Genomic DNA, 27593 nt, shown 5'->3' with positions numbered 1-27593 from the left:
GATTGTCTAAGTACTAAAATCTATAGACTACAATGGACACATAGACTACAATGTACATTATTAATATAGAAATAGGTTATGTACAATGTGAACATAAGCCACGATGGTTTAACCTAAATCTCTGATATCACGTTAACATCATAACTTGTTAACTTATAACTTATGTATCTTTCAAATGAAAATCACAAAGGAATAATACCAAACCATAAAGGCTTTGGGGTTTAATCCCTAACCCTACACTAACAACATTTAGCCGATTGTTTAAAAAATTTAATACTTAAAAATCATAGGCAACTTAAATTATTCATGTCCGACAACATGATTTGCAACAACTTTTTGTTTGAAAGCCAACTAAATATGCCTCCGTTTTCCTTAATGCTGCGACAAAAATAGTTAACATCGGCATCGAGATCGAACGGCAAATGGGATCTTTATCTTACACACGAAAATTTTCCACCATTAAAAACCATATCGTCTCCTCCACTAATTGCAGCCATTAGCAGCTACCACTGAAGAACAACAAGAAAAAAATGTCAGACACACACAGCAATGGAGACTCTAAATCTTCAGTCAAACTCCCCAATATCAAATTCACCAAGCTTTTCATCAATGGAGAATTCGTCGATTCTATCTCAGGTACAACCACAGTAGTTAATTCCCACTTATTTCAATGATTAGTTACAGTTTCGTTTTTAACTTGATGAAAAATTTGTGAGATAGGAAAAACGTTTGAGACGATTGATCCAAGAACAGAAGAAGTGATTGCGAATATTGCTGAAGGAGATAAAGATGATATTGATTTGGCTGTTAAGGCTGCTCGTGCAGCCTTCGATCGTGGCCCTTGGCCTCGCATGTCGGGATCGGTAAGAATTAATTTAAAAAATTTCAGTTATTATCGGATAAATAATAATCGGTTTAGTTGTTGATATTTTAACAGGAAAGAGGAAGGATTATGATGAAATTTGTGAATTTAGTGGAAGAAAATATCGAAGAATTAGCATTATTGGACGCCATTGATGCTGGCAAGGTGCTGACCTACGGGAAGGCGAGGGACATACCCTTTGGAGCAAGTGTACTTAGGTATGTCTCCAAGGAATCTATAATTGAATGAGTAATATTTCTAACAAATAATCAACAATTTTAAAGAGATTGAGAGAAAAAATTGACAAATACTTCAAGAGTTACTTCTTAATACATTTAGCTTAGCTTTTTGGCTTATTTTATCATGCCATTATGTCTTTATCAACAATATATAATTGTCAAGATTAAGTATTTAACTCATTAAGATCATTAGATAAAAATGAAACACCTTTTTAATGTTTTTTTTACTTCTTGATATGTTTGATTAATGACATATATTTCAGATATTATGCAGGCGCGGCAGATAAAATACATGGAAAAACATTAAAAATGTCAAACCAATTGCAAGGATACACATTACACGAACCCATCGGTGTCGTTGGGCACATAATCCCATGGAACTTCCCTGCCGGAATGTTCTTTTTTAAAGTTAGCCCGGCGATGGCTGCCGGGTGCACCATGGTGGTAAAGCCAGCCGAACAATCTCCACTTTCCGCTCTTTATTGTGCACATTTGGCTAAAATGGTACGTTAATTAGGTTTCAATATAAATAACTTATAAAAATTTGTATAATAAATGGTTATATATATATATATATATATATATATATATATATATATATATATATATATATATATATATATATATATATATATATATATATATATATAATTTTCCACAATTTTAAGGGAATGACCGAAAGGTCCTTTGATTTCTACAAATTTACAAAATTAACATTGATGTGTAAATGTGGATATCTAGGCTGGTGTTCCAGATGGGGTGATTAATGTAGTAACGGGATTTGGACCAACAGCCGGAGCTGCGATTACTTCTCATATGGATATCGACTGTGTCAGTTTCACGGGCTCATCAGAAGTAGGACGACTTGTGATGCAAGCTGCTGCCATGAGTAATTTAAAATCTGTGTCTCTCGAGCTCGGAGGCAAATCCCCTTTAATAGTTTTTGATGATGTGGATGTTGATTCGGTCGTTAATCTTGCTCTCCTGGGTGGTTTCGCTAACAAGGTACATAAATCAATGACTAACTACAAGAAATAATATTATACTTTCATTTATTTGTTTATTATATCATTTTACTACTATTTCATTACAATAAATTTGTTATCGTAGGGTGAATTTTGTGTGTGTAGCTCGAGGATTTTCGTCCAAGAAGGAATTTATGACGAATTTGTGACTAAGTTTGTCAAGAATGCGAAAGACATAACAGTTGGTGATCCCTTTGATCCTTCCACTCGTCAAGGACCTCAAGTAATTCAAAAAACGACAAATTGAAATCATTTTCCAAAAAAAATGTTTTTTTCATAACTAGTGACTTAATTTATAGGTTGATAGGGCACAATATGAGAAAGTGCTTTCATATATCGAACATGGGAAAAGACAAGGTGCAACGTTGGTAACGGGAGGAAAGCCTTCTGGGGATAAGGGATATTATATCGAGCCAACGATTTTCACAAATGTTACGGTAATAAAAATAATCGGATTTACAATACAAAATTAGTGTGATTAACTCATATTAACAATTTTGATATTTTCGAGCATTTCAGGATGATATGCTTATTGCAACAGATGAAATTTTTGGTCCAGTAATATCTCTCTTTAAGTTCAAGTAAGTTCTAGTTCGCAATAGTAAATAAATACTACTAGAGATACATTAATGAACCATGAATGAACTTTAATTTAAAACCTTTTTTTTTTCTTTTTTGATTTCATTGATAATAATAATGTTAAATTTATAGATTAAATACCAGATCGATTTGGATAGAACCAGATTTTTTGAACACTTTGACAGGAGCTTTATCTAATGAATCTGGTTTATGTGTGAAAATAATCACAACAAATTTTAAATTCCCAAATGAGAATTGTAACCGAAGGATATTGATTTTATTTTAACGTTTGTACTTATTTTTTTATGTGTTTATGATTTTTTTTTTATCTATAAACTTTGCAGGACAATTGAGGAGGCAATTGAGAGGGCGAATTCAACACGCTATGGTTTAGCTGCAGGAATAGCAACAAACAATTTAAACATAGCAAACACTGTTTCACGATCGCTTCGTGCAGGTATTGTTTGGATCAATTGTTATTTGGCGTTCGATGCGGATAGCCCTTATGGAGGATATAAATTAAGCGGATTTGGAAGAGAATTTGGGATGGAAGGTTTATACAAGTATCTCCAAGTTAAATCTGTTGTCACACCCGTTCATAATTCTCCTTGGCTTTAAACGTATCAAGGATTCGATATTTGCATAATATCGACATATTATGTGTGATGACTCCTCAAATATGTTGATTTATAAGAAAATTTTCAAATATTGATTGGAATGTGTAAGACATCAAATTCAAAGTTACAAAGTAGCCTAATAATCTCATAACTAATCAATATTTTTGATAAATTTAGGGTTGCTACATTTTATTTTATTTTTTAGAAATTTTTTTGTTGGAGAAACTACATATTTGGACTATACAATATGCCAATTTCTATAGGTACAATCCCTAGGTTAAAAAATTACAAATTTGTCATTTCAAGCAAGCTCATTCGCTTCCAAAACGGCCACCTCCCTAGTTTAGATTGACCTAGTTTGTGACGAGAAGATAGAAAAAAAATGGATGGGTATATGAAAGTGAATGTAGTAGGTGTTATTTATTTTCATAATAGATAAAATACATTATTTTATATAAGAACATGGTAAAATCATAATTTCAGAAAATTTATAGGAGCGTTAAAACTATGGACCAAAACCATCAAATCTACTGAAAAAGATGAAATTTACAATTTTGAAACCACATGAACTGTAAATACAAAAATCGGCAAACCATAGATGCCAAATTTGTATGTTACGGAAATTGTTATGTCATAGTTTATTATTTCGTTATAAATGGTGTTTGGCTACGATTAGACATGCAACAATAAACATAGATAATAAATAGTTCAATAAAATTGAAATGCATTAAATACTTTGGTAGCATGTTAGTTATTTAGTACCATTATAAACAAAGCGAATGAACACAAACAATGATTAATTCATGTTTGTTCGTTTAAGTTAGCCGAACAAACGAACGAATACGAATGAATAAATGAACGAGTTTTCTTGTTCATGTTTGTTCGTTTAACAAATTACATTGTTCATGTTCGTTCATTTATGTTCGTGAACATCCTAGACGAACATAAACGAACGGCGATAAACAAACATAATTCAACATATATGAATATTAACGAACATACAATATAGTAATGTAATCAAAACACAATTGAACACATACAAACATATAAGGAACCTAAATGAACAACATAAACGAACCTTCAAGAACATAATTGAACGAACAAGACCATTATTCATGTTCATTCGTTAGTTCATTCATTAAATAAATGAACATAAACAAACTTCTTGTCGAACGGTTCACGAACAGTTCGTTGAACGTTCGGTTCGTTTACAACACTATTGATAGACAATAATATTAAAATATATTTTTGTACATTGAACGTGGAAATAAACAAGGTGGCATCGTTGTTAACCACGAGAAAATATTGTGGCCAAAAGTGATATTGAGCGATATTGAGCCAAAGAATATATATATATATATATATATATATATATATATATATATATATATATATATATATATATTCCAAAGCAAAACAAAAAATGTGTGTTCTTTCTTTTTAAAGTCGAAGGTTCAAGTTTTCTCCGTTAGACCATCTCTAACCCATCTCCATTTTTTCCCCCATAAATGGAGTAAAAAATGGGGTAAATAATGTTTCATCTCCAACCCTACTCCATTTTCTACCCCATTTTTTATCCCAAAAAATATATTCCTAGAATATTCCATTTTATAACTTATATATATTGTCAAATACACCCCTCTACTAATTAGATTTTAACAAATATATATTATATTTTAACTTAATATAGATTAGTATATAACATGATATTATAAATATTAAATATTGCATTTAAATTATAATTAGTAGATAAAATAAATTAGAAATGTATAAAATAAAAATGGAGAGACTAAAATTAGCAACCAAACTTCACCTCCATTTTTGAAGATATGAATAGTATTCCCCCATATATGGGGGAATACTATTCATATCTCCAAAAATGGAGGTGGAAATTGAGTAGGGTTGGAGAAGAATGGAGGAAGAAATGGGGAAAAAATGGGGTTTGGGGGTGGGTTGGAGATGCCCTTACATAGATGAAATTAGAACTATGATAGATTTGTTATTTTTAAAAAATATTATTATCTTTACTATATTGTTAAGCATATTGGACAAATCTTAATTTTTGAGAGATATTTTAAATTTTTTGAATTGAGTAAGATGGGTGTCTGCTGCACCTAATTGGCTAATCTCATATGGTATGGAAAGGAGAACTAAGAATATAAGGGATGTTGATACTTTCTTTTTCATAACATGTTTTAAAATCGTGAGTGCAACATATACAATAAGAATTATATAGTTAAGCGTGTCCGAGGTGAGAGAAATTATTGCTTTATCGTGCATTTTTATATTGTGTATTCATCTCTATTACCAAAACCAAAAAATAAATTTTTTATATTTTTTGTGTTTCATACTTTTTTTTTAAAAATTGCTAATTTAGCCAAAAAGTCGAACTACTTTATAAAAAATAGCCAAAAATTAGCAAATTATACCAACTAGACATTAAAATCGTAGGTCATTAAGGACCATCTATGATTTCTTTAGTTCAACCGAAAACATACAACCCTTTCATGCACATATATGCATCATTGACTTATACGTTCACAGATAGAAAAACGTCTAATCCAACTGTTATTTCTGCTTTTTGAAGTATAAATACCCTTTTTTGAAACCCCTCATTTTTGTAGTTACAAAATTGAAGAAACTCTCTCACACTCTTTGAATCAAGAACATAAACGTAAAACATTCTCTTATTATACCAAATACAGCGAAAGTTATATATAACTTTTTTTTGGCGCAGATGTCAAGAATCAATAAATAAATTTTTTTTTCATGTTACATTATTACAAAACAATAAGTATGTTATAGTTATGGATTAAATGGTATTAGTATGTATGAAAGAAAGATAAATAAAAATAGAAATATTTTCCAAAAATATCATTAACCCATTATTAAAATACTAAAAATAAAAAATAAATAGAAATAGAAATTTTTATACAATTTTACCACTTATCTTCTTTGCACACTTCATTTTTTATGAAAATCTCACATTTTGTATTTAAATTGCATTAATCTATATAAAATAAAATAAAAGCTCTCGGTTTAAATCTAATTCATCTGTTTTATTCCTTCATTCCTGATATGACATAGCTAGTTTATTATTATATATATATTAAAGTTGTGGAGAAAAAGAACAGTAAACCTGAGATATTTTTGACACTTTTGGTCTCTTAAATTACATTTTCGGTCCCTTCATTTTTGTTTGTGTGTCACTTTGTTTAAAGGATAACACTTTTATGAAACGGTAATTCTACAACTTTTTTTTTACTCTTTTGCCTCAATTGTTTTACCTGTTGCCACTTTTCCCCTAAGTTATTGTTTTTTACTTCTTCCGCTCAATTCTCTCGCTCCGCTTTTGCTTTAAACGATTCCCATTTTTTTTTATCGTCACTTCTTTAATTAATGAGTTTTTTTTAAATTGTAAAATCATTTATGAACAGTAAGGAATTGGTTTATTTTACATAAATGGTCCTTAGATTTTGTTGGATTTGACGACAAAATTACATAAATGGTCCATATGGCTTACCCATGATGACAAATTCAGTCCCTACTACCTGAAAAGATCAAATTACTCTCACATTAACGGACAAAAAGCAACCAACATGCTACTTTACTTTACAAATCAATACCTTCCGACCCCGGAAACGCGGAGGAATCTTTTCTAATTATTATTAAAGATATTTTTAAGACCAATCTCTTCCATTTGGGATTGTTATCTTAAATAATGAATACTGAAATCTCTTGGGCTTGGGCTTCATTAGTAAATTGATCATGGTTTCCTATTTTCTATTTTCCTTTATTCCTTTGCTTTTTAGTCTTTCTATTTTAATCATGGATATTAGCGTAAGAAGCTTATTCCAATAAATCTTGAAGTTTAGAGAGATGATTAATTTAAGAAAAAAAAAAAAAACTGGTGAAAACTGAATCCGAAGGAGTTCGAGTTTTGACCCATTTAGATAACCAAGTTGGTAGGAAATGTTTTAGAACGGCAAGTTATATTGTTAGAAAGTTATATTGTTAGAGATGTTAACGGCCAAACGCAACAGAGATTGTATCCCCCGCCTCACCCTCAAATTTCGTCAATACCTCACCCCTGCCCTTAGAATTTCCAGCCTCCGCACCCCGGCGTCGCTCCCAAATTTCTGGATTATCCCCCGCCTCCGTCCCCGTTCCTCCACCTTGATTGATTTTGGGATATTTTTTATTAGGCTAAAAGAAGTTGTTTTGAGGTTTAAAAATAATTATTTATAACATAATTTTACATGTTAAAAATAAAAATGTTATTATATCTTAAAAACGTTATACTAACAACTTAAGAACATAATTTTTTGTTGAATTTTGAAAGCTCAAAATCATTGCTATTATTTATCATATTTTCATAATTAATATATTGATGTTGTTAGGTCCATTAGCATTGCCTAGACAACTCTGGCGTGCCAGCCCTCTTGCCGCTCCCCTACCAGCCCTACTCGGTGCACCCATGTCGGTCTTTTCCGGTGCGTGTCTGTGCCTGCCAACCTCGTCTGGCGCATGGCTATTAGCCCTGCTTGGTGCTCACCTCCCGGCCGCGCTTGGCACCCTTGGGCGGCCTTGCCCAACTCCTTGCTAGATAGGCCTGAATTGGGTTGGCCCAAGTCCTGACCTAACTCTCCCTTGACCTAACTGTCTCCTATAAAATGAACAGTACCTCCTCTATGGAGAGGGACCTTCCCCTCACACTCTCACCTCAAGGCACCGACCTCCATCATGCCCATATACACCCCCATCATGCAAAGATGGTTCTCTCCAGCTAGGAAAAACCATCTCATCTCTACCAACCGATCTAACTTGATCGCCAGAGCATGCTCCTGGGACGCATTCTCTGGGGCGGTTCTAACGACTTTACTTTGTGTTCTCAGATCCCCGCTGAAGCAGCAATCCAGAAGACCTCTCGGAGATTTAAGTCGCATCATTTGACGTCGTCTATGGGACTCCATGGTGGGTTCGGGATGAGACTGCACACCCCCATCCCCTCCCCCGAAATAAAACGGGGGTTAACCTTGCCCCCGCCCTCACCCTCGATTTTTTTTAACAAATATCCCCCCTATCGGATCGGGGACACACAGGTTCGGGTTCCCACGAGACTTTTTGACATCCCTATTTATGGTTCATTTACCCATTTCATAGTATAAGGGATGAGTGATTATTTCCCTCATATCCCACTGTCACATCAGTTTTTCTCTCTCTTCTTTTTATTCCAACCTCCCAACACACAACAAATGGAAACCATATTCTTTTCCAAATCACTCAACCGACTCAACTTTTAATTTTAAAATTAATACACTAATTAAAATCATTCAAAATTAATTAACAAAAATCATTTAAAACATACAAAACTAATTCACAAATTAATTAAAAAATACTAAATTAGTTTGATGCAAGTCTTAAAGCAAGAAGAACAACTACTCAATGCACAATGAGAGAGAGAGAGAGAGAGAGAGAGAGAGTTGGAAGCGGATTAAAGCAATAAGTACTTTGTGTCGATTTATTTTTGAGTTATATAAAGTGATTTAATTTCTAAAATATGATTACAAATAAGGCGTGTTTGACAACATGTGTTTAGAAGCTTTTAGCTTTTAACAAATCGAGATAACATGTGTATTTGTGTACAACCTAGTTCATCCAAACCTTTTTCATTTTTGTATAACGATTATTTTTACCAATTTGATACGTTAGATTTAAAATATATTTTGTAATAACTTAAGAGTATCTTTTATGTAATTAACACAATATATAATCAAACATATGTGTGTCTTTATGGACTGAGTTAATAATCAAATATATATGAGTCAATATAAGTTAGCTCTTGAAAAGTACAAATTGAGCCATTGGACAATTATAATTTATAGCCGAATGATAATGATATATATGACTTATGAGTGTACAACAATGAAAGAGGTGGTCAAGAAAGCAAATACAAGGAATATGGACTTATAGCCGGAATGATAACAAAAAATCGTTATCACAATTATTATGTACTTGTATTTATATAATTGATTAGGTTTATTTTATATGTACCTGACTGATTGTTTGGTGAACCATTTATGTATGAGTGGGTGAGTGTGTGAGTTTGATTATGATAAGTACATATAGTATCATCCAATTGATTATATGTTGCAATGGGAAAATCAGTACACTGAAGGGTATACACCCCTCAACCAGTGGAGGGTATACATCCCTTATAATCCATCCAATTCAGTTGTCACGTTTTACATTAGTTGTCACATCGTTCTACATTAGTTTTTTTTTTTTTTTTCAAATCTACCACACATAAAAATTCATCATGTCAAACTCACTCAACTAAAAACATAAAAAACTACATACGATATAAGTAAACAAGCACAATATATAATTATACAATACATATGTGGAAAATGATAAAACGTGTTATGTAACTCGTTGAATGTTGCAAATCAGTGATACCCAATGTTTTAAAACCCAGGTCGACCCGGCCGGTTCAACCGGTTGGACCGTGACCCGGGGAAGAAGGCGGGTCAATTAAGAATGGTTTTTTTGTAAAAATACGGACCGGATCGAACCGGCCGGGTTTCTCCTAAACCGCGGTCGAACCGTTATGTCGAACCGGTTAAAACCGGATTGACCCGTTTTAATAGGGTTTGGATAGTTGGGTACACGTAGCGAACGCCAAAACAACGAGCCGTTTGCGGCTTCTTCAATGTTTTTCAATGTTTAAACTTTGTGGACATCAGATTATTGGTTTTATATGTTTATATATTATGAGGGAAAGTAAAAATATATGAAAATAAAAAAAGACCATAAACCGGGTTGACCCATGAACCGGTCATCACACCAAATCAACTAAAAACCCGCGTTTTAAAACATTGGTGATACCACAAATGGAGTAGCCGCTATCTTGGAGGCATCCCGGATACCTCCGGTGCTATTCCAAATAAAAAAATCACGACACCGTCCATCTTTAGTTGAACCCATTTAATAGAAAGGATGTACATGTAGCATAACGTAGATTGTAATTTTTGTTTTTTTTTTTTTTAATATATTTTCTATGATATTTCTAACGTTAAACAAATTTAGTCTAGACAATTACATGCAAAGAAAAGATAAAGAAGAAATCAATATTAAGCTACCTATAGAGCTCAGTTATTTTTCATTTTTTTTCGAACAGCCCAATCATTTTTCATGACATATATATACTCATATATCCATAAATATTTTACAAGACTACAAATTACAAAACTAAAAAAAATCTCAAAATCTAACATAAATCATTAATGACGATTCAAATGCTTTTTTCATCGTTTTTAATAATGTTAAACTTTTGCATTTGGTAGTTAATCAAAATGAGAGAAAAAAAATACTGTAATAGATATGTTTATGCAAAAAAACATATTTATTTAAGCATATATCTCTAAATATTATTAAAAGAGAAACCTTATGACATCATCTAAAATAATCTGGATCGTTGATTGTGTTTTTTTTATAGGTTTTACACCCTTAGATCAATTTGCTTACGTCACCTTGATCAAACAAGAAGTCAATCCGTTATATTAGGAAATTAAATGTAGGAATTGAATGAAAATGATACTTGAATTCTTTCCAAACTTACAACTACAAAATTGGTTCCTTATTAATGTAAACCTTAAATTTAGGCTCTATTTCCATTTAAAATTGCTTTCCAAATACATTATATGTTGAAATCTCGGAAACTATTAATTTCAAATTTCAAAAGTTTCGGATATTTTTATGAACCAATACACTTTCAAGCATGGTATCTTCTATTTTAAGTTTAAATGAGATTTCAATTGATTACCTGCTAATTTTCATCATATTGACTTGTATATATATTTCAAACCTTTTTAATAATCGATTTACACAAACATTATGTCATAATTCCCACGTAGAAAACAAATGCAAAAAAACTTCAACCTTCCCATCAGTCTGATTAGTCGAATAAATGTATGTATTTCTTCCTTAAATCATTTTAATCTGTAAGTTTGATATTGTTTTCGAAATTATATGTTTTTACTCATTTGTATGGTTCTTTGTTGAATACTTATAATTTGGATGTATAATGTTGTTTTTGAATTTTTTTTGTTGATGTTGTGTTCGGTTCTTGGTTCCATCTTTTTAATCGGTAACTATGATCCTATTTTCGAAAATAGTAAACTCAATGTTAAAATTGGATGTTATATATAATGAAATTATGATGTTACATGTGTGTGTATACCTTTGTAAAAAATCAATAGACAAGACAAGAGATGACATGACATAATATAACAGACGGGTTGTACAAAAGACATGAACGCCTTCATTAGAAAGTTTTTTTATGTCTCCGGTAGTAACAAAATAAGAATAAGAAATATACCTTCTCAACAATTGATGTGAGCTTTAAAGTTAAATATAAGCATGTTGTGAAAGATGAAAATAGGCTCCCGTATTCTTTTTTCAAAAAGAATCGGTACCATACATGGGCAGGTAAGAATGCACGGTATAATAGAAGTGTGCACTCAACTAGAGCCAGCATTTGACCCTGAAATACCAAAAACGCCCCTCAGAACCTTCTGAAAAAAAAAATCAGGTATACTCAAGGACCAAAAATGTAATCTACTCTAAACTTAAGTAAATAAAAAGGAAAAACAAGAAAAATATAAATTTTGTTGTTATGCTATATGTTTTTTAGTTTTGGTTCAAAGGCAAAATGGTGATTTAAAAAAAAAAAACTAATAGCTAGGCTGTTAACTTAGGCAATCATAAAAGTTTTATGAAACAGTGAAACAAGGTCCAAAAACTACAACCTGATTCTTTTAGGGACCAAAACCAAAAAAATCAACTAAACACAGAGACCAAATATGTAAATCACTAAAAATAAATGAAAAAACTTTTGTTTATACTTATCCCCCCCCCTCCCCCGTTTTGAGGTCATGGTGGTAGATTGAGCTTCATCACTTCTGCCACTAATTTGCTCTTTGCTTTATAGTAAGGAATGTTCTTTATTACCACTGGATCATTTCGTGCACGTTCAGGATCCATTGATATAATCCCTGTTGTATTTCAAATTCAATAACAAAATTGTAATTAATTAATTTCTCATTGAAGTTAATAAATTATAAATTTATCTCACTTCCTGCTCATCCAAGTTTTCTCATTGCTATAGCATCACGAAGTTGATCATATCGCATATTTTTCTAAATAAGAAACACTAATATCAACAAAAGAAACTATTTAATTTTGTAATAAAGTTGAATTAAAAAATAAGTAAATAAATAAATAAGAAATAGAAGAACCTTGTATTACCACCATATTTTATGTTTGACCTCATCACCATATTTAAATCCTCCCATAATTTAAGGCATTGTGATTAACCAAAATGCAACAGTGCTTGGATCTTTCATGCTATCAATAATATGCTGAAACACAAAAGTAGATGTTTTGAAGTGAGATAATTGTTACAAGAGGAAAAGGGGTAGAATCGTAATTGGCATTTACCTCATAAGGGTTTTTTGTTTTTTTCATTATGTTGTAAGCTTTGCATGGAGGCTCGATAATTTGCAAAGTAAATAAAACTAAAGGGGTGTTTCTTTTTTCCTTCATTAAACTCTATAGTGAATGACTATATGGATAAAGTGTTATATACATAAAGATTGTAGATAAAGATGGAAAATAAAACGCAATGGATTATGAGAAATCACAAAAAATATGAACCAAACCTAGGAACCAACATCGAACAAAAACCCTACTTTCTTTACTTCAAAAAAAATCAACATACCTGCGCATACTCAAAACCGTAGAAAGAATTTCACAAAAAAAATGTTATTTCATAAAAAAAGGAGCCTGAAAAAAAAAGATGGTGGTAAACCGAAGAAAGCATATCAAAATCAACAAAAAAAAACGAAGATATAAACATAATTGAGGGACCTGATAAATAATTTCTGTCATATTATCCCTAAAATAAAAAAGAAGTCATCAATGAATCTTAACATTGTCGATGATAGTGACAATAACTTAGATTAAAGAAGAAAAAGATCTGATATTAGAGATGAAGTGGAGGGAGATGATTAGCTTCGTTGCAGATTTATTGGTTATAGTTTCTTTATATTTAATATTGTGGGGGATTTTATGTGGTTCATTTTGAAGGAACATAAATAAGTTGCTATTTTTTGAAATAAACAGTTATATTTCGCAATATAGCCATAAAATAACAATGTATTTTGAAAGTACATTGTTAAATGTTGGATTATACTTGTGTAGACCCATTTTCACGCATGGTTGACTATATATAGTTGTTTTCCGTGTCACAAGTAAAAAATGTTTGAAGGTACTTATATGTGACAAACAAGGTCATTGAACTAATAAAACAAAAAATGTTGTCTATAAAGAGGTCCTTTAACGCTATATATAATTACCTATTTTAGTGTAATTTCTACACATTTCAATAATACCAATAACCCTATTTTTTTTTATAATTATTTTGTAATATCTATATAAATTTGCATTTTATTTATGTGTTCCCCGCGTTTAACGCGGGTCATAATCTAGTATAAATACTATAAATAAACAGTAAACACTTTGTTACGTTAGTATCCACTATAAAAAAAAAAGAAAAAGAAAAAATCAATACCCATGGGACATGTTCGATACGAATATTTGGGAGAATGATCAATGGTGATGGATGTATATTAAATAATATAAAAAGATTATACCATGTAAAAAAAATTATAATAAAATGAAATTTATTTGAAAATGAAGATATTAGATAACTTTACATGCACTTATTTTCATAATTTTTTAAAACAATTTTAGTTATGGTTTCTAAATTTTTATAATGAAAAAAAATATATTTATTTTGATTATAAACTACCATAAATCTATAAATGTTATTGTTTAATATATATATATATATATATATATATATATATATATATATATATATATATATATGATTTTATCTTTGTATTTAAAATACATATTATTTGTTACGTATCAAAGATGTGTATTAGTTTGATTTTAGAATTTGCGAAATTATCATTATTATATTATATATCAGTTATCTATATTAAATAACCTGACCTACATCCTGATTTATATCAAAAAAAATTATTTAATTTTCTTGTAAGGTTGTAATTTCTTTTATAATTATTTTTATAATAGTAGCAGATGACTATTTTTTATGGAATACCAATTACAGAAAGACAAAGAAATCAATTATTTTTATCAAATTAATAAAGTTCGATAATATAACAAATATTTATACACATATCATTCTTTCAAACAATATTTTATATCCGCACAAGTCAATTTGGAGGGGCTGATTCACTGAGATCTGCACCACCCACAAAACCAGGGACCCATCTCACCATTCTGAGTATTCTTTTAAGTTTCAACATATTATTTGTTTATGGTTTTTCTATTATCAAAATATTGTCGTATTAGGTAATTTTATATAAGTTTAACGTCCTTTTTAGTGGTAAAAATACCCGAACTTATAAATAATGTCTCATGTTTAAATATAAATATCAATTTTTAGTAAGATATGATAATTTATATTTATGATGTTATATAAGTATTTAAAGCTACTTTTAACATCTTAAGTTGTACATAGATAAACTGAGGTCCATTAGATACGGATTGTCAGTTGTAGACACATTTTTAGATCAAGGAACGGTTAAAAACCGGACCACCCAAAGAGAGGACCCGTTCCAGTTTTTTTACCACTTACAAACCAAGCCAACAAGGACCATTCGGGTTGTTTTTTTACATAATACACAAAAAAAAAAAAAAAAAAAAAATCAAACCAAAATATATAAAATGATATTATTTTGGGATAATGACTTAAAAGGGTAATATATTATTTGATTTGTATATATATTTAGGTGCTGTTTGTTTTTTTCTGGGGCAAAATATCTAAAGTCTGCAAACCACATTTATAGACCTCTGCAGTAGAAGAAGTGGATCAAAGAATTTAATACATAAAATGGATGGAAATAAACTTCGATTTTAGAATGAAAATTTTCATTTTACTTTTTCAATTTAACCAATTAAAAACGTACCATAAATATTTTTCTCAAGAAATTGATGATAATGTATTAAATAATGTTTTATAAATTTTGGTACAAAAAATATATGATTTTTTTTTCATATTTATATAAACAGATTCAACGACCGATATTATAATAAATCTTTATTTATAGATTTGTCAAAAATGTCATGTTTGTGTCATCGAACATTTTTCTTAAAATATTGTAACTTTTTTTTTCCAAATTGTTTATCATAATAAAGTTGGAATAAATATAAGTTAAAAAAAAAAAAAAAACAAAGATACATGTGTTTATCATTAATAAAGTTGGAATAAATATAAGTTTAAAAAAAACTTAAAAAAAAAGAAAGATATATGTGTTTTTTTAAGGCTAGAAGATGTCTGAAGAGGTTAGAAGACTATGGTCCACATCTGCGCCAAGAAGAGGACACACAGACCTTTTTAGGTCTGCAGTCTTCGAAAAAACAAACAGTCTGCAAAGGCTGATGTCTGCGCGTGGTCTGTGTGGCGCAGACAGAAGAGGCCAAAAAGATCTGCAGACAAAAAACAAACAACACCTTAGTCACTGACTTTTTTTTTCGTCCACATTTGCCCCCTTCAACTTGTTAAACTGTACATATTTAGTCCTTATGACCGGCTACTCCACGTTAGCCGGTAAAAATGACTTAATATGGTAATATATTTCTCACTTTGTACACATTTAGTCCTTAATATTTTTGTACACATTTAGTCATTAATATTTTTTTTGTTGCAAAATAAGTCATTTTTGTTTTTCTACTCATTCAGTACTTATGAATGATTTCTTTAGGTTTTTTTCGTGACATCTTACGTGGGATAGCCATATGGTGGTGGGATAGGTTGAGGTGATCCTGCTATATGTTGTAGGCCAAGATACATGGTACAGGCCGGCTGTAAGTTGTATGCACATGCCGACAAATCCTGGGTATTCCAGTCCGATGACTGATTGGACCTGTTACATGTTGGCATTCCAGTCTGATGACTGATTAAACCAAGGTATTCCAATCTGATGAGTGTGGGCCCATTGTGCATGATAATACGTTTGTTTTATCGAGTATTTTGGGGGAAACTCACTAAATTTTGTGCTTACCTAGTTGTTTATGTTTTCAGGTTCTATCGTTGATCGTGGGAATGCGAAGACATGACTGTACACACCCATCAACAATATTGAGGATTCTGCGTTTCTTATATTACTCATCAACAACTCCACACACTTCATCAATGATTGTCCTAGATTCATAAGACTGAATGAGTACAAAAACAAAAATGACTTATTTTGAAACAAAAAAAAATATTAATGACTAAATGTGTACAAAAATATTAAGGACTAAATGTGTACAAAATGAGAAATATATTACCTTATTAAGTTATTTTTCCGGCTAATCTGGAGTAACCGGTCATAAGGACTTAATGTGTACAGTTTAACAAGTTGAAGGGGTAAATGTGGACGAAAAAAAAACTCAGTGACCAAATGTTTACAAATCGAAAAATATATTACCCTTTTAAGTCATTATCCCTATTATTTTATGTATAATTTTGAAGTATAATTTTGAAGGATAATATTAGGATGACCAAAGTTAAAGATAGTATCTCCCCGTCGTCATCTTTTTCAAAACTTTCACGACTTAATCAAATATTCGTAGAATACTAACGTAATCTACGAAATTACTTCTTATAAGTCCAGGAATAAAATAATTGTTCATATTTTACGAAAAATTTAATATTAATTATATTTTTCAATAAAATAATAAAAAAGCAAAACAAAAACAGAAAAAACGCCGAGAGTCCGATTTTTAATAGGTGACTTTTCTTCCTAAATGTATCCACCAACCAATCTCTCTTTCCACGTCTATTCCATCAATTGTTTTCTTTCATTTTTAATTCTTCTGTAAAAACATATACAGTTTTTAAATTATGAATAGTTAGAAGCTGTAGCCAATTCTGTACATTAATAGATTTTATTTATTTATTTATTTTTGCTGTTCGAAAAAATGAGCTTTTTTCAAATGAGCTTTTTTTTTGGGATTGTGGAAGTGAAAAAGCACCAGCCCCTGATGGCTTCACATTCAAGTTCCTTAAAAAATTTTGGGACATCATCAAATGTGATGTGATGAACTTTTTGAATCATTTTGAAGGGTGTGGATCATTTGCTAGGGGATGTAACTCGTCATTCATCACACTGGCTCCCAAAACCAAAGACCCTTTATCTTTGAATGACTTCCGCCCTATTAGTTTAATGGGATGCTTGAGTAAGATTATAAGTAAAATACTCTCTAATCGGTTGAAAACAGTTATTGGGAAGTTAATTGGTGACGAGCAGTCTGCATATGTGGAGGGGCATTGTATTCTTGATGGCCCCCTCATGATCAATGAGGTCTGTTCATGGGCGAAGAGAGCTCGCAAAAAACTCCTGCTCTCTAAGGTCGACTTCGATAAGGCATTCGATTCGGTGAATTGGCAATATCTAGACTCGATCCTTGAGCAGATGGGCTTTGGTAACAAATGGCGGATGTGGATTCGAGGTTGTTTGAGCTCATCTAGGGCCTCTGTGATCATTAACGGTTCCCCGACGAAGGAATTCCCTATATTTCGGGGGGTTCGTCAAGGTGATCCTCTCTCTCCATATCTCTTCATTATTGTTATGGAGGGATTGAGTGTAGCCCTCAAAACGGCGTGTGATAAATGTCTCTTTAAAGGTGTCCTGATCCCGGGTAATGGTCCGATCATATCCCACCTATTATACGCAGACGACGCGTAGTTCTTAGGCAAGTGGTCTCGGAGTAATCTCAAGAACCTGGTGTGACACCAGTCAAATTTTGGTCAAAAATAAATTGATCAATAATCGTAATTGGGATGAACCAAGTGGTAGAGTTTGTAACAAGGTTTCCAAAAACATAAAGAACACTGAAATCCGAGTTATAACGAAGAAGTTATGACCAATCGAAAATCCGCGTCAAAACCGGCAAAACACTGTTCAGTGTAAAAAGTGAATTTTCGATAAAAGGCTTTTTAGCCTTAGCAATCTAAATGAAACTTGTAGAATATGTTAAACCGAGAACGTTCATAAAAAGAACGTGAAAATCCGACTTCGTATGAGGAAGTTATGATTTTTCGAAGTTTCGGTTTAGCAGTAGACAGCTAAAAATTCGAAATATAAATCGATCGATATTTTGCCGACGCAACTTAAACGAGAATCGAAGGTCTCGTCAAAAGTAGCACAACGGTAAAAAGACAGACAAAAACGGACGTCGGATGAAGAAGTTATGAATTATTAACGGATTCTCGTCCCGGTCTGTTTAAAATAATAATATTAAAAATAAAGTCAAAATCAGCCGACGAAGTCTAAACGAAAGTCGTAGAGTATGATTTTACCTACGCGTGCATATAAAGAACGTCAAAAACGGAGCTCATATGCGAAAGTTATGATTTTCGCAAGTTTTTGGCACGAAAATCAAGAAAATCTTGAAAACCGGGAAATTTCGCATGCAAGGCTTCGGACACGTCATCATCACGTGGAGACTCCACGTGTCCTCCTCTGGTTGGACCGCAGTACACGTGTAGCCTTCTGAGTGGACCGCAGCCGAGGTCCAATAATCTTCGGACACCCTCGCATCGGACACCCCGGAGACACCCCGGAGACACCCCCCTTCGCACGTGCCTTCTCCCTATTGGACCGAAGCCTGACCAATCAGAAGCTGCCAGATCCGAACCTTCGCCCTGTGGACCTCGCTGCTGACCGACGCGTGTGCTACTGACTCCTCGCCCTCGCCACCTGTCCGATGACTAAGCAGCTTCGGCCGAACCCTCGCACCCCTATATAAAGGGTGCGAGCCTTCTCGGATGGAGGATATTTTTCACCCCAAAACTTTCCCTTTTTCACATTTTAGCCCCGTAAACTTTCTCACGACCCCCGAAGGCCCCGGTATCGCGTCTAAAGCCCGAAGCAAGCCCCAGAACCTCGGAATTCTCGAGAATTCATCCTCTCTCCTGTCGAAACTCTGCCCGATTGGAGCCGGTTTTTCGTCAAACAAACTCTTTTCCGGGAAACGAAACGCTGCCCGAATCACCGCTAATCAAACTGAGTTCATACCCCTATAATTTACCTTTTCAATGGTTTTTAAATGCTTTTAGGGGGGGGGGGAATACAAGTTTAATACAATATTAAATTGTGTTAATAACTGTGTGTGATAATAATCACATAGAAAGTTTCCGTATACTTTTAAGAATTACCAAATACTTCCAAAATAACGTAAAGCCATGTTAAATTCTTTGAAAAATGTTTTATAAACTATTTCAAAATATAAATGCCAAAGTCATGTTTATATATGTATAAATATATAAATAAGACTTGAAGGGCTTAGGACTAATGAATTATCCTATATCCTTTTCCTTATTTGGATATGGAATTAGGGTTGTATTATTTGTCCGAAGGTCGTTTCCTTCTTAATTATATATATATTATACATATATGAGTGTAAAAGGTTACTCCTTTTAGTATCATTACCTTTGTATCAGACTGAGCAAAGGTGATATTCCATGAGAATTCATGCTAATCAGATAGAACACATAAATTATAATAGGTATAATTTATGATTCAAAACTAAATATACAAGTATGATTCATGACTGTATACTTTCCAAGGAAATTATCAAATACATGTTTGGAAAACTAAAAATATACTGTCAATCATTATTTCAGAATGATTGAGTTTTAATTCAAGAATATACTGTCAATCATTATTTTAGAATGATTGGGTTTTAATTCAAGAATATACCGTCAATCATTATTTCCGAATGATTGGGTTTTCAAAACTAATATACATGAACGTTTAATATGCTTTTTATGAGACTATGTATTCAGGTTGTTTAATTCATTTTAGACAACATAGGAAGTCTTGACATTATAACCAGAATCTCCAGTCGGGGATCGAAACAAGTGTGTGTAGATCTATATCGGGAATTGACAACCCCGCACTCAGGCTGCTAGCTACAGTTTGATGAGTGACAATTGTTATCACCAGTTTAAACGCCCACAAAGCGTTTGTTTCAGGCCATCCGTCATAGTATGGTTATAATAAAAACTACTCATTAAAAAGGTATTAACAATACGTTAGTGTATAAACAAATAAACGAAAGTACACCTTCAAAGTACCAGTTTATAGAATACAAAAATACAATGGTTTAATACAGTTTTCATTAACACCTGGTGGAGCCAGGCACACTCTCAGTTTCAAGTTTTCATAAAGGAATACAAATACAAAACAGTAATACAAAGAGAACGGTTTATGGGATTAAACCACTTATCCAATGGAACTTAGTCACTCAATCTCGGTAAACTAGTATAACATAAAAGACCTTTAGTGGTTAATTCTATAATTACTTAGTTGATACATCATAGTTATACATAAATGATGTCCGATTGACAGTAAAGTGTGTGACTTCCGCCTTACTTCCTGTTCCTTGTTTGGTTGTGGGCTTAGGGCAGATACACCCAGTTGACTGTCAATTCGATATTATGTTATGTATAATCAATATAAATTAAGTAATTACAGAGGGAAACCATTGAGGTTACCAGGTAATCACCTCAGGAGATATAGGATTTCCTGGAGAAACCAGTGAACTTATTCAAAGAACTTAGGGTATACTTAACAGAACTAAAATACTTATGAACTCACCAGCTTAAATGTTGATCTACTCTTTCCAAATAACTTGTATTCTCAGGAATCCAGTAGACAGGTACACTCCCGAAGCTTTTGAGAAGACTACCTAGTACCGTACCGCGACTCTTGTCTTCTCCTGTACCTACTTCAGTGTTTGAATATGTAATGTTTAAACGCTTATGTAAAACTTATACTTATTAATGCAATGGTTGTTTGTACTTTGATTACTATATTGCATGTGTTGTGATACTTACCTAAAGTCCTCCGCCCCCGAACGTTTCCGCCGTTCTGGTTTGGGGGTGCGACAGATTGGTATCAGAGCAGTGTTTATAGTGAACTCAGTATATTAGTCATAAAAGATATACAACTATAAACCCATTGGGATAAAAACACTCTGACCAAGAGTTATACTTTAAAAATATATCAATATTTTATAAAAGTATAAGTACATGCAGAGTATATATACCAGAATGAGTATCACAAGAAGAACAAAACTAAAGTATTTAGATGTTGGACATTGCAGCTAAACCTAGACAGTGATGTTATCATATCTGGGATCAATATAGCCTGATCAACTATATTCATCCGAGATATGACCACCATGTGTTTAGGGGAGTGATTGTAATGTTGCGACTGGTCTAAAACTTACCTAAACACCAAAAGAATTCTAGAACCAAAGACTAAAATACTATGGGAGTATTTTAGGATGCTATAACAAGAAAACTGAAAACCTGTTAAGTTCTTGAATCTAGAAGTCCAAGAATCAAACTCATAACTAAAATAACATGGAGGTATGTTACATACCTCTGGGGAAATGTTAAAAAGATCTTTTCTGATAAGTCTATAATTACTAAGTGGATACGTTAAGATCATATATAACCGAGATCTTATAGACTTAGAATATGTGATTTTCACTCTACTTCCTTTTCCTTGTTTGGATATGGTTTTAGAGTAGGATTACTTATTCAAAGGTCTATTTGATCTGGATTATATATAATCGGTACACACCATGTGATTATAGAAGGACCAGAAAGAATCACCTTCGTAAAAATTTTCTCATAGATTCTTTAGACATTCTCATTCTCGTATAAATCCGTTAGTTAAACATAGTTACTCCAGCAATCAATAGAAGAGTCAAGGAGGATCCAACAAAATTTCATTAGGAGAATTCCAAGGAAAGAAACAGATAAACTATAGAAATCATTTAGTGCCTTTACCCTATTAAGAACACCAATGAGATATTCGCATGAACTTCCGAGATTCAAAATCTTCATTTCGAAGTAATGGGGATCAGTGTCAGAATCGGAAGTAAGACAGCCCGGGAATTCAATATACCTACAGAGGAGAAGTACACCCTATAGATACCAGGAGAGAACAAATCATTACCACCCAGAATAGAACAAAGGAAAACCACGCATGATTCATGTGAAGTGTTCGAGCACCTTTTCATCTAAGTAATAACTAGTAAATCGGTTCAACCTAGTGAGTTAGTGATTTCATTACTCACATTAGGTTTTGAGCTTATCCTTTTTTCCTGTCACGGCTAATAACAATAAATCAGATCACGGAATCTTAATTGATAGTGATTACTTCTCAAATTCATAAGTCTATTTTATGTAGACACTGTTATGAATTATTTTCGAATATTTTCGAAAATTGGGAAAACGATATCCACCAGACAAAGGTAACTTAGTTGGATAATACTCTGTTCATAACCATTCTAGAAAGTTATTCTTGTTCCTCACCAGGACTGCATCATAGGGATGCAGGTCGAATCATTAAGAACAATATAACAAAACGAAAGATTAATACATAGATACAAATGGTTAGAATACATCTAGAGACACGATAGTCGCTCACGAACTCATTTTCTTATCATGTAATAGAATCATGCCTCCAAAGAAGTGTAACCAACCCTCCAACGAAACACCAATCCTTTAGATAGATGCGGCTACGTTTCAAGCTGCGGTCACAGCAGCTGTAACAGCTGTCATGGCACACCTTAATACTAACAATACAAATGTTAGTAGTAATGCTATCGGTAACCCCGATCGTGGTGATGGCCAAGTACAGCAACGAGCACCTACTTGTAAGAACACTTTGAACCTTAAGCCTAAAATCCTTAAACGAAAGTTCAAAAACAAGAAAGGGAGTTGTTCAACTCAAGAACCTAACAGAGGGCAACGAACTGAGGCAGTCAATACCCCCATCAGCCCTGTTATTCTAGCACCGACTAAACCATACTTAGGAAACCTCCCACACTGCAGCAAGTGCAACTACCATCATCATGGAGTTTGTCGAGAGCTGCATTGCAATAAATGCAACATGAAGGGGCATACCGCCCGCATCTGTAGAACTCCGGTTGAGTTTATCACTTCAACTACCGATGTTGGAACCATTCCCATATGTCACCTTTGTGGTGAAATAGGACATTACAAGAGGGATTGTCCAACAGAGAAGAACGACGGGGGAGCAGGAGGATTTTGATCCCAATACATGGGAAAGCATCAAAGAACCCTGCTATATTTTGGTACGCTTCCAAACCCCGACAATTATTTATAATTATGATTACTCTTCCGTTCAAATTAAATCATAACACTTATATAAAATTTGAAACCCTAACAGGTAAGCTATGATGACTTAGTGCATACATAAGGGTCATTTATAATTAAGATTTGTAGACTTAGAGTGAGTAATCCCACCTTATTTCCTGTTCCTTGTTTGGTTGTGGATTTAGGGCAGGGTTGCTCAGTCAAAAGTCTTACCAATCTTAATTATACATGACTTGTATACACCAAGCGATTATAGAGAGACCTAGTAAGGATCGTTTCATGAAAGTTCATAATTTTAAATTAACAGAACCCTCGTATTGGTAGTACCCGCCAATTTTGAATCAAAAAGGGGTTCGTAGTGATAATAACAGAATAAAACCAGAAGCCCTGAAAACTTAGGTACATAGGATATCATTCTAGTAATCATTCGTCCCAGAATGACTTAATATCTATTTCATCGAGAAAATTCTGACATTCTCATTCGACATTGTTTGGCCTGGCCCTTACCATGTGAAAATTCTTATGCTGTATAAGAGAACTTTTCCTTAATCAGCCGTAAGATGAAATTCTTCCAATCTATAACGCAAAAATCTTAGGTTGTCTCTCATTTCAAAACTTCAGAAGTATCCATGCGAAGAGTACCACACCATTCTAGCCTACTCAGTAGACATGAAACTTCAAACGAAAAGCACCGAAGTAGTCATAGAAGTCAGTAACTACAGAAGTACCTCAATAGATCTCATAGGAAAATCATTGTACCGCAGGTCAAGTTCAAGAATAGAGACTAAGAACTCATTAAGTTAATCTATCACTGCTAAGTGTATACACGAGAGTGGTATATAAGTTAGACTTAACAAGATTAAGGATGTGTGATTCCGCCCTATCTCCTGTTCCTTGTTTGGTTGTGGACCTGGGGTAGAGTCATCCATCCGAACGTTTTGTGAAATCTAAATTATATGCGACTTGTATACACGAGGTGATGGTAGATGAGCCAGGTATGAGTCTTATCATGAACTTCAGAGCAAAAGCCTGCATCATGTATTCTACCAGGTGGAATTCAACATGAGACCACGACAGTGGGTCGAGCTACTAAATGACTACGAATTTGAAATTCGTTATCATCTCGACAAAGCCAATATAGTAGCTAACACCATAAGTCGGAAAAAGTACCCAGGTCATAGTTCCAATCATGGACTATGATAAACCTTTCAAATCTCTCCACACAAAGTAAGGAGGCTCAATAGGAAGCCTTGAAACCTGAAAATGTGGCAAGTAGAGAAGATAACTAGAATGTGTGAGTGCACGGTGTGCCAATATCTGTTATCTCCACTGAGATAATAGAATAATCTCCCAGTTCAGGCCGTCACTCAAAAACCTCTAGGAACCAAAGTAGTCATGATTCTATGGGATCGGCTATGGTAAAGAATGAGATATCCATTTACCAATTAGTCGAGTCCTTTAACACGCTAGCATTTAAGTTGCTCCATTCGAAACCTTCTGTGGTCACAAGTGCAGATTCTATCTGCACTGGACTAAAGTAGGTAATACGCAACTAGCTATAGATCCAATTTCCACACAGCACCCCCGCTGATCTGGAAATTATCCGAGAAACTACCAAAAACAAAATACGAATCAGGAAATGCAATAAAGCTTCCAGAGTTAACCAGAGAAGCTACGGCTTCGATAAAAGAAAACCCTTGGAATTCCAGGATTGATGACCTTGTCATATGAAGGTCTCACTCAGGAAGGACAAGATGCGCTTGAGAAAGTGTGAAATACAAAACTCAAAGTACATAGGACCATTTGAGGTTCTTACCAGAATCAGTCTTGTACTTTTAAACTAAAACTACCACCAAAAACTTAATTTGGAAGCTAGCACCACGAGTGTCGTGCCTCTGATGGTTCACACCTAACACTAGCAACAAGAAGCTTTTGAGAGAGGAGAGAGGTGATGATTTTCGTCCTTCTTTAGAGTAGGAGGAGTTGTTCGAAAATTGTAGGTTAAGGGGTCCTTTTATAGTGCAACTTGGAAACCCTAGATAACCTAAATGAATAAAATAATATTTATTAAATTTGGTAATTATCCAGCTTCCTATTTATCTGCAAAGAATATTCCAGATGCCCTGGAACTCTCTAATTTCGTCCACCTCCTTTTAAGGAAGGTTCTGGACCCTTTCTTGTTCAACTGTTAAACAATTGCACTTTAACCCTTGCACTTTTAATTAATACAATTAATCCCAAAATTAATATAACTAATTTCTGATTAATTATTAATTAAATATTACTATTTCTAATTAATTTATTATTTCCATAACATATTAATAAGTTCATTTATTGTTATTTATTAATCATATAATAAATTAATAAATTAGTCTCTCTCTCTCTAAAAGTCATCATATTCAATTACTAGGTTTGAGGGCAACCCAAAAAGACTTTGCTAATAATTCAAGATTATACTAATTCAACTGTTGGCTTAGACACCTAATCCAACAGAAATGGCACCATCCGGAAACACAACATCATCAATAGTCTTCCTTTGTTCACTATTTGTCAAATAAGATTCCTTACCGTAATCCCAAAGACATATATCATGATTTTCAAGAGCTTGAAAATTGTGAATAACCCTCATTAATTCTTCCATTTGAACTTCCTTTACACCACCTTTAATCTCTTATCTCCAATTTTATGTCTAATTATCATCAAGTCTTCTATATTAAGTCAGACAATATTTATCCAAATATAATGAAAGCAGCCTTAGGAAACAAATCATGAAAGAAGAATTTACAACTTATAAATCCTTCCAAAATCAAGTACTTGTACCATTTCCCACCCTTTTCAGATAATTCCTTATAATCACATTATTTTCATGAATAGAGTTAATGGTACCCATAATCTTTCTCCAAACCGCATACTTCGAACCCCAGGTGTCCATATCTCACAACCAGTATCAACACCATGGATTGGTTCTATCACTTTTAGCCATATAGAACTATTTTCATTCAAGAGCCGCCATTTCCATGTATAGAGCAATTCTTTGTTAAAATCATCTAAAGAGTCAATCTCCAATCCACCTTTTTATTTCCTAGATAAATTTGTATCCTATTTTATTCAATGGATTTTGTTGTCATTCTCTTCACCACCCAAAAAAGATCGAGAACGAAGACACTCCAATTTTATCTTCTAAAAAGAAAGGAAAACAGAACATGCACATAAAGTAGATCCCCAATGACCCCATAATCGACTTTAACAACATAGATCCACCACCAATCAAGAAACATCATGACCTTCCACGAAAACATTTTTTTCAACCATCGGGTTGGAATGCCAACATACTATGGGTCCAATCAACCATCGAGTTGGAATACCCCAAGCCCCTCAACCATCGGGTTGGAATGCCAACATACTATGGGTCCAGTCATCCTCGAGATGGAATACCTTAGGCCCCCAACCACCAGGTAGGAATGTCCCGGCCTGTTGGCTTACGCACAAAGCAGTGAAGCCTCAGCCACCGACCAAATATGTGCACATATAACAGATAATCATATAGCAGTCTACAGCCAGTCAAACCGATCTACAGATCACTAAGCATAGCAACATCCTATCTACTAGGATACCGATCTAACAGATCACAACAGCACAAATAGCATGCATAACAAGATATCAATCCAATGGGTCGGCATTGGTGCCTTTGCCCCGCAAGAGCAATGAGGAAAAATCACCTCACAAGCTGAACTGAACTGATAGGGCCCGACTTTGAATCTCAACTCTCTACTCAATGCCTACATCCACCAGTTGACCAATTCCATCAATAACCCAAAATACCCAAATTACCCAAATTACCTCAAATGTCAAACTTGGTTAAACTCAAAGTCAACTGGTCAAATTCCAGAAACCCACTGAGTCAACCCAGCCGAGTCAACCCAACCGAGTTAAATCAACATGGGTTGACCCATGCGAGTACGCGGGTAGTTCCCAGAAGTACGCTAAGCGTAC

The 27593-nt window shown here is 33.4% G+C and overlaps 1 protein-coding gene across 1 annotated transcript; it reads left to right on the top strand.

Annotated features, from left to right (window-relative positions):
• Positions 1-387: 387 nt before the first annotated feature.
• On the top strand, positions 388-3477 carry LOC145114910 (aldehyde dehydrogenase family 2 member C4-like). Its single transcript, XM_079051030.1, has 9 exons — positions 388-636; positions 721-863; positions 938-1080; positions 1365-1605; positions 1843-2106; positions 2212-2349; positions 2426-2563; positions 2646-2707; positions 3050-3477. The coding sequence occupies exons 1-9, from the start codon at positions 531-533 to the stop codon at positions 3321-3323; spliced, it is 1509 nt and encodes a 502-aa protein (XP_078907156.1). The 5' UTR covers positions 388-530; the 3' UTR covers positions 3324-3477.
• The last annotated feature ends 24116 nt before the right edge of the window (positions 3478-27593 follow it).

Source organism: Lactuca virosa, chromosome 5 (assembly GCF_052849685.1).
Source record: "Lactuca virosa cultivar CGN04683 chromosome 5, Lactuca_virosa_CGN04683_v6, whole genome shotgun sequence".
In the NCBI taxonomy this organism is placed as follows: Eukaryota; Viridiplantae; Streptophyta; class Magnoliopsida; order Asterales; family Asteraceae; genus Lactuca; species Lactuca virosa.
This window is presented reverse-complemented; position numbering and strand designations above follow the sequence as displayed.